The sequence below is a fragment of the Trichosurus vulpecula genome, chromosome 4 (assembly GCF_011100635.1).
Source record: "Trichosurus vulpecula isolate mTriVul1 chromosome 4, mTriVul1.pri, whole genome shotgun sequence".
Taxonomy (NCBI): domain Eukaryota; kingdom Metazoa; phylum Chordata; class Mammalia; order Diprotodontia; family Phalangeridae; genus Trichosurus; species Trichosurus vulpecula.
Genome location: NC_050576.1, coordinates 27,448,506 through 27,465,125, shown reverse-complemented (window position 1 = coordinate 27,465,125; position 16,620 = coordinate 27,448,506). Strand labels below are relative to the sequence as shown.

The window sequence follows — 16,620 nt, the reverse complement described above, 5'->3', positions numbered from 1 at the left end:
TTCAGTTCTTGCGAGAATAGGGCATCCTCTGCCGGAACAGAGCTAGCAAGGGAGGCAAAAGCACAAAGAACAAAGTACCAATATTATACCTAACACGAGAATTCCCATCCACCTCTGACCATTCTCACCATTGGCTGGGAGGTGGGCTTACAATCTGAGCGCAAAAAACTGGACAGAACCGGGAAATCAAGGCACAGAAACTCCAATTCCCATTCCTTTAGTTAATGATTATAACTGAGGTGACATCTATAAATCTGAAGAAGGAGACTAGTATAAGGGGAGGGGGAGACCCTCTCCATTCTTCTACAGTTCTTTTACAGTAAAGGAAAGCAGGTCACAGTGACCCTATTCTTCTTAGCAAATCTTTAAACCAGAACCATAAGAACAAAAAGTTTCAGGGTAAAAAAAAGAAACTTTCCCAGAGGCTGAGTAGTCAGACTCTCACAGCCTCAGAATTTTCCACTTCCTTATTTCACTGTTTCTTGAATAGATATAGGTATATATTTATACGTTCCTGCGAAGTCTTCACATTTTATTTTCTCACTACCTCACGCAAGTGTAAAGGAATGCCGTTGTGTCATGTGAACCAGTGAAGGGGACTGTTTCAGAGAAACCTGGAAAGACAGTGTTATAAAGACCAACAGCTTTGAAAGACTTACGAACTCTGATCAATACAGTGACCAAGTGCAATTCAGAGAACCCATGATGAAAATGCCTCCACGTTATTCACCTCTGAGAGGTGATGAATTCATTACAGATGAGACTAAGATGTTCTGGTATTTTGTATGACTGTGCACACTTTTACTTTGTTCTCCAGTGAGTGAAGGGGAGGGGAGGACAGAGAGAAAATAGATTTTTGTTCATTGAAAAAATTAAACTTAAAAAAATGTCATTTGCCTCTACCCCCACTCCCCCACCGTACTGTCAGTTCCTTGAGGCACGTATTATCTTTTTCACCTTCACGTCCCCAGCCAAACAGATTGCCTACCAAGTAATCAACAAGCATTTACTATGTGCCAAGCCTTGTGCTAAGCCTGGAGATACAAAGAAAAAGCAAACACAGCCCATCTGCTCTAGGAGCTTATATTCCATTGAGGGAGACAACATGTGTATCAATGGGTGCATAGAAGAGACCTGTAGGACAAAAGAGAGGTCACTTTGGGGAGGGTGGGAAAGACTTCCTGCAGAAAATGATTCTTAATCTGAGTCTTGAATGAGGAAGTCTTAAGAGGCAGAGGTGAGGAGGAAGGGCATTCTAGGTGGGGAGGCAGCTCATGAAGGAGTGGAGATGGAGCCTTGTGTGCAAGGAGAGGATGTAGACAATATGGCTGCAGATGGAGTAATGAATATCCAGTGTAGCTGGAAAGGAGAGTCAGGGCCAGATTGGGAAGAGCTTCAATTGCTCAACAGGAGTTTTATTTGGTCCTGGAGAGAGCAGTGGAGCTGCTGGAGGTTTTTGAGGAGGCAAGAGGCAGATTGAGTTAGGGTGATACGGTCACATCAGTGCTTTAGGAACTTTGCTTGGCATCATGGAGAATGGACTGCAAAGGATAGAGGCTAGGAGGCTGACCCTTAGCAGTCATATGGGTGAGAGTGCAGTGGCTATGTCCAGAGAGAGACAACTGCTTGGATATGTAGCGTGAGGTATGGAGGGAAAAGGTGAGGTTATGAAACCTGGGAGCCCAGAAGGCTGGTGACCAAGAGGGAAGTTGGGAAAAGATAATGAATTCTGTTTTGGATGTGCTGAGTTTGAGACACCAAGGGGACATCCAGTTTGAAATAGACATTTTGTGCTCCAAGACTGTAGCTTAGGAGACTAGGGCTGGATCCACAAGTGTGGGAACTGTCTGCAGGATCTTTGGTGATCTTATCAGCTCCATTCAAATGAGAAGAAAAAGCTCAGGAGAGAGCATTAGGGGTCATTCCAGTTTAGTGGGCATGACTTAGTTAAGAATCCAATAAAAGAGATTGAGAAACTAGTGATCAGAAAAGTAGGTGACCTGGAGAGAGAGAGCAATGTCACAAACCAGAGGTGCCCTGTGAGGCAGCTAGGTGATTCAGTGGATAGTGCACTAGGCCTGGAATCGGGAATACCTGAGTTCAAATCTAGCCTCAGACACTCTCACTAGCTGTGTGATCTTGGGCAAGTCACTTCACCTCTGTACATTGCCTTAATCCACTGAAGAAAGAAATGGCAAAGCACTCCAGTATCTTTGCTTAGAAAACCTCAGACAGCATTGGTATGCTATGGTCCACAGGGCCATGAAAAGTCAGACAGGACTGAGCAACAACAGAGGTCCCTAAGGAGAGGAAGGGATGTGCCACTAATTTGCAAAAGGTTGCAGAGGGGTCAAGAAGAATTGATGCTTAATGTTTGAATTGAATTAGTCCTAAGTATAAAGTCTTCTAGCTACTTAATTAAAACAGTATATCATTAAGACATTGCCCTAATTGAAAGTTTGCATGGGCTTTGTTGTTTTCCAGAACAATATAGCTGAAGTCAAAGAATTACATTCTGAGCTGATGTGGAAGGACTTTATAGACCATATTAGTAAACTCCTGCACAGTGTCGAAGTTGAAGTCAGCTACTTTGCAGCAGGAATTATCGCCCATCTGATATCCAGAGGTGAACAGGCCTGGACGTTGAGCCGAACTCAAAGAAATGCTCTCCTCGATGACCTGGTACTGTCCTACCCCTGCCTGTGTGTTCTCTTGTGGAATGATGGCATGGTTGTCTGTGGTCACAGTGTCAGATATGCAGCCTCTCTTGCACCATGGCAGTCCCTGTAATGCTCAATTCTGTTGTGTCTTTGTGTCTTACAGCATTCAGCCATTTTGAAATGGCCAACACCAGACTGTGAGATGGTGGCATACAGGTAATTAACCTATCCATTTGTTCCGTCAACAAAAGCCTGTTAAGTATTTGCTGGGTGTTGAGGGCAGGGTAAGCCCCAGAGGACTTAGGAGATTCATGTAAAACATAGATCTTCAGTTGGGAAGCCCACTGTCTCCTGTTGGGACGAGACTGTGGCACAGAAAACAGAAACTCGATATGACATAAGTGCCCCAAGAGGGGTGACCAAAGGACCATGTAAGGTCTGAAGGCAAAAAATATCAAGGAAGTTTTCCGTAAGGGAGAGGGCAGACATTTCTTTTACAAAGAATGTTGTTGTGAACAAAGACAAAGAAGGGGAAGGAGCTGGCATTTCTGTCCTTCACTTAGATTGTGGCCTTTGACCTTCACAACCCTTCGGTGGGCAGGCACTGCTGCAGATGGTAGTAACCCCATTTTACAGATGGGGAAACTAAGGCTCAGAGAGGTGAATCGACTTGCCCATGGTCAAATAGAGCATTTATTAAGGACCTGCTTTTTGTCAAGCACTTTGCTAAGGTCTACCTCAGTCCAATTCCAGGACTGTCCAAGGGAACAGAGACTTTTCCAGTCTAGCTGGAGGATAGAGTCCTTGGAGGAGAGTAATAATAAGACAGCTGGAGAGAGGGGGTGGGGAGCACTTTCAGATGAGCATTAACAATAGTAGGGTATCAAAGTGTTCATAGTCATGAAAATGCTCTTAATCATTAATTAATAGAAAATGCAAATTAAAATAGTTCTGAGGCACCACCATCTCACCTATCAGATTGGCTAAAATGAGAGGAAAAAAAATGACATGCTAGGGGGACATGGAAAAATAGGGACTCGAATGTACTGTTAGTGGAGTGGTTCGTCCTTCGTTCTCGAAGAGGACCATGACATCAGGGAGGTGATCCCATGACATGTAAGTGAGGGAGGGCTGTGCAAAGTCACCAGCCTCACTCCTCTGGAGCCATCTGGGTCCAGTGGCCAGATACACATCAGGACAACAGGAGATGCCCGCCTGTGAACTGGTCCAACGATCCTGGAGACCAATTTGGAGCTATACCCAAAAGGCTATAAAACTGCATCCCCTTTGACCCAACAATGCTACTACTATGTCTGTATCCCAAGGAAATCAAAAGAAAAGGACCCATATATACAAAAATATTTATAGGAACTTTTTTTTGTGGTGGCAAAGAGTTGGAAACTGAGGGGATTCCTATCAATTAGGGAATGCCTGAACTAGTTATGAATGTGATGGATACAATTGTGCTGTGAGAAATGATGGGGGGTGGGGGGGCAAAGCCAAGATGGCAGCAGGAAAGCAGGGACTTGCTTAAGCTCCCCCCCCAAATCCCTCCAAACACCTGTAAAAAATGGCTGTGAACAAATTCTAGAGCTGCGGAACCCACAAAATAACAGAGGGAAACAGATCTCCAGCCCAGGAGAGCCTGGATGGTCGCCGGGAAGGGTCAATCGCATGGTGCTGAGAGTGGAGGGCCACGCTGGGACAGACCAGACCCGGAGTCAGCCATGAAACAGTGAACTGTGGCAGTTACCAGACTTCTCAACCCACAAACGCCAAAGAACAGGTTAGGGGGAAACTGCGGAATCGAGTTCAGAGTGGTCCGGCCACCAGCTCTGGGGGTGGAGGAGGTCGTACAGGTGAGGGTAGCAGCATCAAGAAGCTCCTGAGGCTGCCTCCAGAGCACCAGTGTCAGCAGCTTCCCAAGTCCCTGGCTCACACTGTGGGAGGAATCTAGCAGCAGATTAGAACGGGAATGCAAGGAGCACTTTGTGGGCACAAAGGCAGATTCTCTTGCTGTGTCTTGCTTGGATCTATATTGTGGTCCTGGTTGGCAGTTCTTGGGGGAGGAGGAGCGCTGCTGTGACAGAGCTTGGGGTGACGGTGGAGCAGAAGTAGCTCTGGAAACAGCAGTGCTTGGACCTTAAAGTTTGGGACAAGGTATTTTCTACAAGCAGTCATATCCTGACAAAAAGCTCAAGGGTCAAGTAGTTGGCTGGGAACATGAACAGACAGCGAAAACGAACTCAGACTCAAACCCTAGATTCCTTTTTTGGTGACAAAGAAGATCAAATCATACAGCCAGAAGAAGTCAACAAAGTCAAAGAGCCTACATCAAAAGCCTCCAAGAAAGATATGAATTGGCTCAGGCCATGGAAGAGCTCAAAAAGGATTTGGAAAAGCAAGTAAGAGAAGTAGAGGAAAAATTGGGAAGAGAAATGAGAGTGATGCAAGAAAACCGTGAAAAACAAGTCAATGACTTGCTAAAGGGGACCCAAAAAAATACTGAAGAAAATAACACCTTAGAGAATAGACTAACCTAAATGGCAAAAGAGCTCCAAAAAGCCAATGAGGAGAAGAATGCCTTGAAAGGCAAAATTAGCCAAGTGGAAAAGGAGGTCCAAAAGACCAACTGAAGAAAATACCATCTTAAAAATTAGATTGGAGCAAGTAGATGCTAGTGACTTTATGAGAAATCAAGATATTATAAAACAGAACCAAAGGAATGAAAAAATGGAAGACAATGTGAAATATCTCATTGGAAAAACCGCTGACCTGGAAAATAGATCCAGGAGAGATAATTTAAAAATTATTGGACTACCTGATAGCCACTATCAAAAAATGAGCCTAGATATACTCTTTCAAGAAATTATCAAGGAGAACTGCCCTGATATTCTAGAGCCAGAGGGTAAAATAGAAATTGAATAAATCCACCAATTGCCTTCTGAAAAAGATCCCAAAAAGAAAACTAGGAATATAGTTGCCAAATTCCAGAGTTTCCAGGTCAAGAAAATACTGTAAGCAGCCAGAAAGAAGCAGTTTGGATATTGTGGAAACACAATCAGGATAACACAAGACCTAGCAGCTTCCACATTAAGGGATCGAAGGGCTTGGAATATGATTTCCAGAGGTCAAGGGAGCTAGGATTAAAACCAAGAATCACCTACCCAGCAAAACTGAGTATAATGTTCCAAGGCAAAATATGGATTTTCAATAAAATAGAGGACTTTCAAGCTTTCTCAATGAAAAGACCAGAGCTGAATAGAAAATTTGACTTTCAAATACAAGAATCAAGAGAAGCATGAAAAGGTAAACAAGAAAGAGAATTCATAAAGGACTTACTAAAGTTGAACTGTTACATTTACGTTCCTACATGGAAAGATGATGTGTGTAATTCAGGAGACCATTCTCAGTATTAGGGAAGTTGAAGGGAATGTAGACAGAGGGCACAGGATGACTTGAATATGAAGGGATGATATCTAAAAAGATGAAATAAATTTAAGGGGTGAGAGAGGAATATGTTGAGAGAGGGAGAAAGGGAGATTATCTCACATAAAAGTGGCAAGAAAGAGCAGTTCTGTTGAAAGGGAAGAGGGGGCAGGTGAGGGAGAATGAGCGAATCTTACACTCATTGGATTCAACTTGAGAGAATAACATACACACTCAATTGGGTATCTTACTCCACAGGAAAGTAAGGGGAAGGGGATAAAAAAAGGGGGAGATGATAGAAGGGAGGGTAGATAAGGGGAGGAGGTAATCAAAAGCAAACACATTTGAAAAGGGACAGGGTCAAGGGAGAAAATTGAATAAAGGGGGACAGGATAAGATGGAAGGAAATATAGTTAGCCTTTCACAACATGAGCATTGTGGAATTATTCTGTATAATGATACATGTGGGGTCTATGTTGAATTGCTTGCCTTCCTAGGGAGGGTGGGTGGGAAAGGAAGAGGGGAGAGAATTTGGAACTCAAAGTTTTAAAAGCATATGCTTAAGAAAATAGTTTTTTTTTTTTTTTGCATGCAGCTGGGAAACAAGATATATTGGGAATGGGGCATAGAAATCTATCCTGCCCTTCAAGAAAGTAAGGGGAAAGGGAATGGACTAAAAAAGGGGAGGGCTGACTGGGGAATGAGGCAATCAGAATATTTGCCATCTTGGAATGGGGGGGGAGGGTAGAAATGGGGAGAAAATTTGTAACTCACAATTTTGTGGAAATCAATGTTGAAAACTAAAATACTAAATATATGTATATATACGTGTGTGTGTGTATATATAGAGAGCGAGAGAGAGAGAAATGATGGGGGTGGTTTCAGAAAAAACCAGGAAAGACTTGTATAAAGTGATGCAAAGTGAAGTGAGCAGAACCAGGAGAACAATGTACAGAGTAACAAGAATATTGTAAAGAAAATCAACAGTGAAAGACTGAGTAACTGGTCTGCCGCAACTCCAAAGGACTCATCATGTAAAATACTGTCCACCTGTGGATAGAGCACTGATTGTCTCAGAATGCTGAATGAAGCATATTTCTTTTTATAGCTAATGGGGAAGTGTATTTTGCATGACTTCGTATGTATAATGGGTATTGTATCTCTTGCCTTTTCAATGAGTGAGGAAGGAGTGAAGGGAGGGAGAAAACTTGTATCTGGAAATAAAAATAAAATAATATTTAATTAAATCAGTAGTTGGGTAACTCAGCCTCATGGAGCAGAAGGCTATTGCTTATCCAGATGGTATGGAGCCTTTTTACCAGAAGTGGGCAATTTTTCACCACCTGAACTCTCTACTTTGAAATAATAATAACACAGTTTCCATGTTTCCTGCTCTCTGCCTTCTCATCACCGTCCCTTTAGCTAGAGGAGTTAGAAGCATGGGGGAAGGCATTACTTCAGATACGGGATAAAGCCTAATCAGCTGGATAATGAGGTAGTCGTAGTTACTGAAGTTGTTGTGGTTCATTTTTGTGATTGGCTTCTTAAGCCCCAAGTCATTTACCTCTCTGACTCCCACATTCTGGCCATGGGCCCACGAGCCATACTTGGTGGCTTCCAAACCCTGGCAGTGCTGTTTTACAAGGTGACAGCCACCTGGCCTGGTTCTCTAGGTTGTATTCAGAATTACTCAAATTGCAAAAAATCTTAAGCTGCTGTTTGCTGTCCCTCAAAGTCCTGCCCCCAGATCCCAAAGAATGGCATGAGATTGTTCCCTAGGAGCCCTCACCCTCTTAGTTTCCAGTCTGAACTGGACTCTTTGGGAAATGGAAACAGCAAAGCAGACACCTGGGGGGTGGCCTACTCAAGGAGGAAGGTTGGGTCAGAGTCAGGGTACCTTCTAGGAGCCTTAGTTTGCTCCTCTGTAAAGTGGGGCTAACAACACTAGCTGCTTCACAGAATTGTGGCAAAGAAGGCATTTTGTAGACTCTGGGTATAAAAAAGGCCCAAGAAATTGGACACGTCCCAAGGAAATTCTTCAGTTGCTTAAGAGGGTAACCTAGCTAGGGTCTTAGTGTAGCAGTCCCTGTCCCCATCGGCCCTGGTCCCCTTGCTTTAGCTGACCAACCTTATCGGGCATAAGAAAGGCTAACTTATTGGGGGGAGTTAGAATAAATTTTATCGATATCCTTTGTTTTTAACATCACCTAAATTTCCCCCTTTATCTTCTCTATGACAGAGACTTCTTTAAAAAAGAGAGAGAAGGAAAAATCTTAAAAATCAGAAAAAACCAATCTGACAGTGTATGCAGTGTTCCCCACCTGCAGACCATCCCCCATCCCCGCTCCCCCCTCCCCCGCCTCTGCAGAGGATTGAAGGAAAGTCTTATTTCTTCTTTAGATCCAAACATATTCTGTGTCATTTTGCAGCCTGCCAAAATGGTTGTGGTTCTTTCCATTTCTAGTCTTATATTCATTATTTACTTTTTTAATTCTGCTTCCTTCTCTATTCATGTCATTCCAATCCATTCATATACCACAGTTTATTTAGCCATTCCCTACTCAATGCACATCTACTTTGGTTCCACGTAATGTAGAAGTGGTTTTTTTTTCCTACCACAAAAAAATGCGGCTATAAATATTTTGGGTATGTTTAAGGTAAAGACCTTAAAGGTTTTGGGGATCACTGGATTGAAGGTTTTGGACTTTTGAAAGGGGATAGCTTGCTGATATGTTACTCCATACTAGCCTCTTAGTGTCAGTAGATGTCAGTGGGGGACAGCCTCTGCCATGCTCTTTTCATTATAAATAATGCTCTTTGGGGGTCATAGCCCTTGAAAGGACAAGAATCCAAGGCTGGGAGTGCTTCTCAGAGGAGTCTGAGTTGACAGAAGTATCTTAAATAAGGGTAAAGACAAGCCAAAACGAGTGAGAACTCAAAAGAAGAACTTACTTTTGTTTGAGGATTTAAAAATTATAATTATTATCATTGTCCGCGGTGGATGTTCGTTATTTCACATGTTCGGTACACTTAATGGTCTCTAATCTCAGAAGGCAGGTACATCCAAAAGAAAGCCTTTTGTAAACCTTGAAGTGCTCTAGAAATGTGGAACTTATGCCTTCTCTTCGTCTCACTGGAGCATGACTTCCCCTTCACTTACAGTTGTTTTTGTCTCTTGGTTTTGCCACCTTTTTTCCTGTCTTTCTGTTTCTAACCTCTCCCTCTGATGTTCTCCCCCTCACCCCCAGCTTAAAATAGAATGGCCACATTTAGAAGGCCCATTCTGGAAAGTGGTGACCTCTCTTCTTATTCATTTTCAGGTCTTTCAATCCGTTTTTCCCATTGCTTGGATGTTTTGCAACCCCTGGTGTGCAGCTGTGGGCAGTGTGGGCCATGCAGCACGTCTGCAGCAAGAACCGTATGTACTGGGGAGGGGGCTGGGGGAGTGGCAGCGTCGATCTTCTTTTCAATCTCTAACCTGTGCCTGAGAAAGCCCCACTGATGTTTGTCTTGGTGAATGCAGCAGAGATGCCCTAAGGAGTCGCAGGTGTGAACTTGTAAGCTCCTCTCTCTTTTGTGGCTCCCTGGCCGAAAGGCTGCTTTCATTTGCACAGTATAACCATGGTTCTGATGCTCTTATTTGGGTCGTTTCTAGAGGAAGAACCTTGGATACATTTAGACTTGCAGAATGAGAAGAGGCCTCAAATGACCATCTAGTCCAACTCTTACCTGCAAAATAATTTTCTGCACTTCATAACCAGCCAAAGAATGGCCCATCTAGCCTCTGTTGAAAGACCTCCATCCTCCAGAGACCACCCATCCCATGATGCAGTGGCTCCCATTGTTTAGAAGCTTTGCTTTACTCTGAGCCAAAATTGGCCCCTTTTGTACCTCTCACTCATTACTCATGCTTCTCTCCTTTTGAGTCAGGAGAAGAAAAACATGATCCCTTTTCTATATTACAGCCCTTCAAATACATTGTGATAGTTGTCTTGTCCATCCCAAATTCCCTCTTTTCTCAGCCAATTCCTATACTTCCTTCGCTGATCCTTGTGGTACGACTTTATGAAATCTCATTTGTGGCATAGTAAACAGAACTTATTTCCTGAAGCAATCCAGCCCTTCTTGGCAAAATCAATTATTGGGAAGTTTTTTTTAAAGTAAAGTGCTAACTAGGCAGTATGCCACCTTACAGTACCTCTCTCTCATTGCTTGTCGTGCCTTTGGGTGTTGAAGCAGAACCCCTCTGACATCTGTTCTCCACCATTGTTGGACAGACTTGAGTAAAAGCCCACTGTGTGTATGACAGCTGTGCTAAGTCTTGCCCTGGGTACAGATAAACAGTTCTATCTCCAGCCTTCATTCCATCAGGCACACTAAAATCTTTTCTCTCGTTTTTACTCATATACTTGCTGGGTCTTCTGAGGAGAGAGCATGAACTTCTCTGTCTTGTCTTTCTAACCCGGCCCCTGGCACTTGGCCTGGTGCAGAGTAGGTGCTAAATAAATGTCTGTTGGATTGGGGTAAATTAATAAAGGGCAGGATCCCTTCTGGCTAATAGTTGTGCAGTGTGAGCTGTTCCTGGAAGGGAATATAAGATACCTTCAGGCAGAGATAAGAGGCTATAGCTTCTATGTACCTAGTTAGGTACACATTTTCTCTGCCTCCCCCCCTCCCCCTTCTGAGCTTTTGTTGGGGTGGGGTAGGGGGAGTGGCAGTTGAGATTAAGTGACTTGCCCAGGGTTACACTGCTAGGTGTCTGAGGCAGATTTGAACTCAGGTCCTCCTGACTCCAGGGAGCAAAGGCCTGGTTTTGCCTTTTTGTGTGTCCCCAGCACCTGGCACCAAGTAGGCCCTGACTGGGGACAGTCTGAGAGAGGACATCATCCATTGGGGGGCTGTCCTTGCCTGCCTTCCCACCACCTTATGCAGAGGAGCCTCCCTCCCAGGCCTCTAGAGTCCATGATCTGAAGTCTCAGGGGGCCTGGAGTCCTAACATGAGCAAGTCACTCGATCTCACTGAGCCTGTAAAATGGAGATAGCCACAAGGCTGCTAGGAGAACCTTGTGTGCATGTCAGGTTGACAATGATGGGGATGTAGAGGTGATGAAGTCTGCTGGTGAGGCCAGTGCCCAGAGCTCCCCTTGGTGGGGCTTGGCAGCAGCTCTAGTGTAGAAGACAGTAAGGTTAAGGCGTGTCTTTCTGCTTTCTCACAGCGGCCCGGTACTGCAGCATGCTCATCGAGGAAGGCGGGCTACAGCATCTGTACAACATCAAGGAGCAAGACCAGACTGACCCCCATGTCCAGCAGATCGCCATTGCCATCCTGGACAGCTTGGAAAAACACATTGTCCGTCATGGGCGGCCACCCCCAGGGAAGAAGCAGACCCAGGCCAAGCTCCACTGAGAGCCACGTGTCATGGGGCCACGGAAGGCCCAGCACTGTGGTCGTGCTCCCTCCTCTGTGCTTTGGTCAGGAGGCCTGCTGCAGTGAGGAGCCTTGGTACCTTACCGCTGCAGGGTTATTTATTAGTGGATGTGGACATCGATGCCCATTCAAACAAGTCTCTAATTCGTATTGTGAGTTTTTAAAAATTTAAGGCAAGAAGAGAAGGGCCCCACCCATCCTTCTCTGACCGTTTAGAGACTTCCACATAATTCCTTTGGTGTGTGAGTATACCTGTGCTTGTGAGGTTGTGCATCATTATGATAAACTTCAGTGCACGAGCCCACTGCAGAGTGGTCCACGTTCAGGAGATCTGCAAACCCCTCCCGAGCAGGGTGGTGCTTGGTGTTCTCTGCTTCTGCCCATGGGTGCCCTGGCCCCTCCATCCTACACCAGGCCATCCCTTGAGAAGGGGCAAGTGGCAGCACAGCTGCTGGATTCTGAGTCCTTGCCTGGTGGAGGCCACTTGCCAGGCCATTGCTGTTGGGCATTGGATGGAAAGGAGAAGGACCCCAGGCTATACTGAGGGAGAGGCACGTGGCCTCTTTCCTCCAATGCCTTCACTCACATGGCCTCTCTCCTGGTGCAGCAGCCAAGCATGTGTGCTCTCTCTTCATCCTGAGGAGGCTGCTCAGCTGTTTTCTTGTAAAAGTTTTTGGTACCTAACCCCCTTGCCTCCTAAAAAGTCTTTCTGACTTGTTTCTTTGTGAAATGTCCCAAGATCCCCCTTGTTTATAAGTCAGGTTGTGGAGGTGTGAATCCTTATACAGGATCCTGTGGGTCACCCAGTCATTTCTTCTCAATTTCATGTCTGTCTCTGTCCAGGGAGCCCAAGGTTGCACTTCATGCTCCCCCACCCTGTTGGGAGAAATGCTGGCAGTGATGGGACCAGGGTCCTGACGTGCAAAGCCCTTGGTCATCTCTGTGCTTGTTCTGACATGTTGTCCCTGTCTCACTGCCAAAGGAGGAAAAGACAGCCAAGGAGAGAATCTGGCACTTGCTGGGTATCTGCTGACCCTCCTAAAATTGAGTGCTGTTCTCGGATTCTGCACAATGGGGAAGAGTCATCAGTGTTTCTAGCGAGGCCGTCTGAGAACACCAAGGGACTTCATCAGTTTGTTACTAAACCCATTCTGGGGGAAAGACAGAGTCCATGTTTGCTTTACAACACAGCTGTCATTTCCCTGGAACAGCCAGTGTTAAATAGAGGTTTGAATTGATATGTTTAATTTAGACAGGGGAGGGGGGCTCATTTCCTAAAGAAACTTCTCCTTTTTAATGTGATGTACTAGCATGCAGTTAACATCTTTGTTTGGTCTCATTTCATATGACTATGAGGATAATTCAACTTTAATTTTTAATCTGCTTGGTCAGAATGAAAGTGGAATTTCGCTAAAGGAAGAAAATGAGTAAATTCATGGTGATTGGATTTCTTCCAGTCCTGTAGGGTCAGGAGGTCTTGTAAACTTGGCCCCTTGTCACAGGTGAGATTTCCTTCTGGGGGACATAGCAGATTCTTTTTTTAGGGGGGAGAAAACCTGATGTCACATTCGTATAAAATTGAATTTAATTTCACTTTTTCTTTCTGGGTGTGGTTTGTTTAGCTGGTTTCTAAAACGTCATGAACCATACCATGTGACACATTGTTGAGGCAGAGCATATACTTGGCTGATCAGAGCTGAGCTGAGGGCCAGGGACAGTTGTTTGCAGCCTCGAAGCTGCCATCTTCTCATCTGCTGCCTCCAGCCTGAGCACCCGGGAGGTGGGCAAAGATCTGTGAGGACTTGGCTTCCCTCTTCTGTCCTACCCTACACAGGATAAAAGCCTGTGTGCTGCTCACATGGAAAGGTCAGCTGCTTCATGAAATCACTAAAAATGTCTGGAAGATGGAAAGGTGGTTGTTTTTTTTCCATCTCTATTATGGTACAAGCAGATGAGCCTTCCAGTGGAAACCAGGGAGCTGTTCTCTTAGCTTGAAGATTTAAAGTTTAACCTTAACCCCACCCCTGCACCTCCATCAGCAGTGGGCAGAACCTTTAGAGGAGGAGTCCCAGCCAGCAGGGAGCATTTGCTCCGATTGTGTTTAAAGATGCTAGTGCCTTTCTTTCCAGGATGGTTCTTAGCGAGGTGTGATAGCACATGGAGGCACCGGACTATTTGGGATAGACCCTAGATCCAGCTGCGCTATGATATCTGTGAACAGTGACCATGGAGCTAACGTGACAGTCCAGGCCCCAGCCACATGTGGAAGGCCCTGGCCCTCCCCGTTGCCAAGCATTGTACCTTTGAGTAATAGAGCACCAGAACATGACAGCATTTGGTGCCTTCCACAGTTCCCTCTCCTGTGACCCGGGGTACCTCAGCAAGCACAAAGTGGACGAGGCCCCCTCCACCTGTAGCATCCGTGCCCTCTATTCCAAGGGAAAGGAATGAGGTGCATTCTGCACCTCAGAACATCTTCAGAGAGTTCAGGGTGCACCAGGATGGATAGTAAATTAGAGCTGTGCATGGCTAGGCCTGAAAATTGGCCAGGACCATTACTGACCTTTGCCTTTCCCCAAGTATGTTTGGTTGTAACTTTAACACTACATAAAAGCACCCTTAGTTTGTGCAGTGAGCAAGAATTAAGAAGTGTTGGAGAGGCTTCCTTGGCTTCTCCAATCAAGAAGTCAATGCTTCCTACCTGTGGGAGCTGAAAGTTTGTTGTTTCTTGGTGTTTTTGTTTGTTTCTACTTAAGAATGTAGGACCCATCTCTCTAAGTCTGCACTCTAGGAAAGAGACTATTGTGGTTAAGAATGACCCTGTAGTGTCAATTAACAGCTCACCTGTCCGTGCTGTGGAGGTGTGGATGCCCAGATAATGGTGGGCCATGATCATATGAGGAGATGGTTTGCAGGGATCGCTTTATCGGCAGGAATTTGTACTTAGAAGCCCCAGTTCTGTAGAGTGGACTTAAGGGAAATTGCTGCTGTTAATGGAAGGTCTAGGGCCCATGTATTTGTGATGTAAACTAACATATCCATTGGAAGATGTTTTTTAGCCCTTTCTGATTTTTCCTTTACGGTGTTTCAAGAGCTACCCCTTCTAATGAAATCCCTCAGATCACGTGCTGAGGGAAGAGGGACAAGAACAATCTTGGTCCTGAGTCTGGAAGAGAGGTTGACTATCCATGAATGTGGAGTTGCTGTCTGGCTTCCTCCCCTTCCTGCTGCTGCCTGTCACTCCCTCAGACAAGGGCAAATGCAGGCATGCAGTTGGGCTTCAGATGGTCTCATTTTCCAGAAGTGTGTGAGGTCCTGCTGGAACTGGAGGAAAAGCCTATCTCCATGCCTCTTGCCTCCTTTGGCTGTGACTCATTGTTTCTTTCTCCCCCTGCCTAATTTGAACAGAACCCAACAGAAAAACTTGAGAGCATCTGCATCTGGTACTCAGGTTCTCTCGCCACATTTGATTGGATGTCCTGCAGCTTTTGGCCTGAGGCCAACAGTACTGGTCAAGCCTCAGCTAAATAAAGGTCTTCAATCCTCGAATGGCTAAGACTGTAGCCTGCTTGCCATCTGTTAGCTGCTGGCGAGGTGGGCTTCGCTCTGGGGCTGTGCCTCCCACCTGCCTCTGACTCAGGCTTGTGGATGTTTGTGTCCCCTGCATTCAGTCTCACTCAAATGTTTCAGACTGTGGTGTTGGGGAATAGAGTGTATGTATCGAGTGTTTGAATTTCTGGGTGACAAACCTTGACTTGTCTCTTTGGGGAATAGAGTAGGCCCTATCTTCAAAGGATGATGTGTATGGTGTATGATGAAACCACTAGGAAAAGAGTTCATTGAGTGGCCTTTAAATTAATCAGTGTATCTTTTTTTTTTTTTTAGCTTAGCACAGGTGCTACTGCTTTGGATATGCCCTTTAATCCTTGTAGGAGGATGCTTCAGGTGGTTAGAGTTCTAAATGGGCCACTTCTGCCCCACCCCAAGTCTGCTGGAAAGGAGCTCGGGGGCAAGTAGGCCCTCTCTCCTTGCTGTGATGTTTGGTTTGGAGCAGGCACAGTGAGGGGCCCTGCCTGATGGGGGCTGCCAAGGTCTCTCAACACCCCAGCCAGACGTGGCAAAGTCACTTGGTGGGAAGTCCTGGGGATCTTGAGGTTTGATCAGGTGTTCTATTTTAGATTCATTTTTGCAGAATTCTACTTCAGTTCCTTTTGGGGGTAGATTCAGATTAGCCAAGTAGTCAATAAACATGGGCTTTTGCAAGATTAAGAATTCAGGAGCATAAAGAGGGAGATGAGCCCAGGTCATCAAATTGGCCTGGTTAAATAAATACAAGCTGCGTCTCAGACATTTTCAGGAGTTCCAGGAGCCTTGGGCTCTCTCTGATTTTTTCCATCTGTTTTTCTATCGCTTTGGTTTTCAGCTCTGTTCAGTTCCTTGCGTCGTAGCTTATTGCGAATCCATCAGAAAGCATGATGTTGGTACCTTTTTCCCCCAAAGGTTTTGTTATCTGGCCCCAGTGCACTGTTACTGCTGTGACCGGATAGACGGGGTTAGGCTGTGTCTGGATGGTGCCACACTTCCAACCAGTCCATTGCTTGTGTGAACATTTGGGGGATGAGGGGGTGCTGAGAAGAAAGGGGTGTTTGGGTTTGGGGCCCAAATAAATGTTATAAATCTTGTGTATGAAGTGTCCGTTGTCTTTGATGATTGAAATTTACTTTGAAACCTGGTTAAATGCTGGTCATGGGAATATGGATTTCCAGTGGGAAGCTTCTTAGAAAACATTGGTCATCCTCTTTGTTTTGCAGTGGAGGAAGCCAAGGCCCAGAGTAGAGAAAGGGCTTGTCCAAGACCACACGGATAGTTAGAGGCAGAACTGGGAGTTAAATTGGGCTCATTGACTCCATGTTGGGGACTTCACTTCCCTCCTCTTAGCCTATCCTTACCGTGCTATCCCTTGCCTCTTAGAGAACCAACGAGGACCATGAAGTCAATGACTAAGCCTTATCTAAATGTCTTCCCCACTAGGGTTCTGTACACCATGGTGCTTAATAAATGAGTATCACATTGACCCCCTGTCACCCTCCCCAGGGCTGGACA

At 45.3% G+C, this 16,620-nt stretch overlaps 1 protein-coding gene across 2 annotated transcripts in view; it reads left to right on the top strand.

Moving 5' to 3' along the window:
* ZYG11B (zyg-11 family member B, cell cycle regulator) overlaps nucleotides 1-16,207 on the top strand; it is a 64,006-nt gene extending 47,799 nt beyond the window's left edge. For both annotated transcript variants that reach the window (XM_036756161.1, XM_036756162.1), the window contains exons 11-14: nucleotides 2,485-2,682; nucleotides 2,824-2,876; nucleotides 9,410-9,507; nucleotides 11,306-16,207. In XM_036756161.1, the coding sequence (XP_036612056.1) occupies nucleotides 2,485-2,682; nucleotides 2,824-2,876; nucleotides 9,410-9,507; nucleotides 11,306-11,496 (540 nt within the window). In that variant the 3' untranslated portion in view covers nucleotides 11,497-16,207. The remainder of the gene's footprint in view (nucleotides 1-2,484; nucleotides 2,683-2,823; nucleotides 2,877-9,409; nucleotides 9,508-11,305) is intronic.
* The last annotated feature ends 413 nt before the right edge of the window (nucleotides 16,208-16,620 follow it).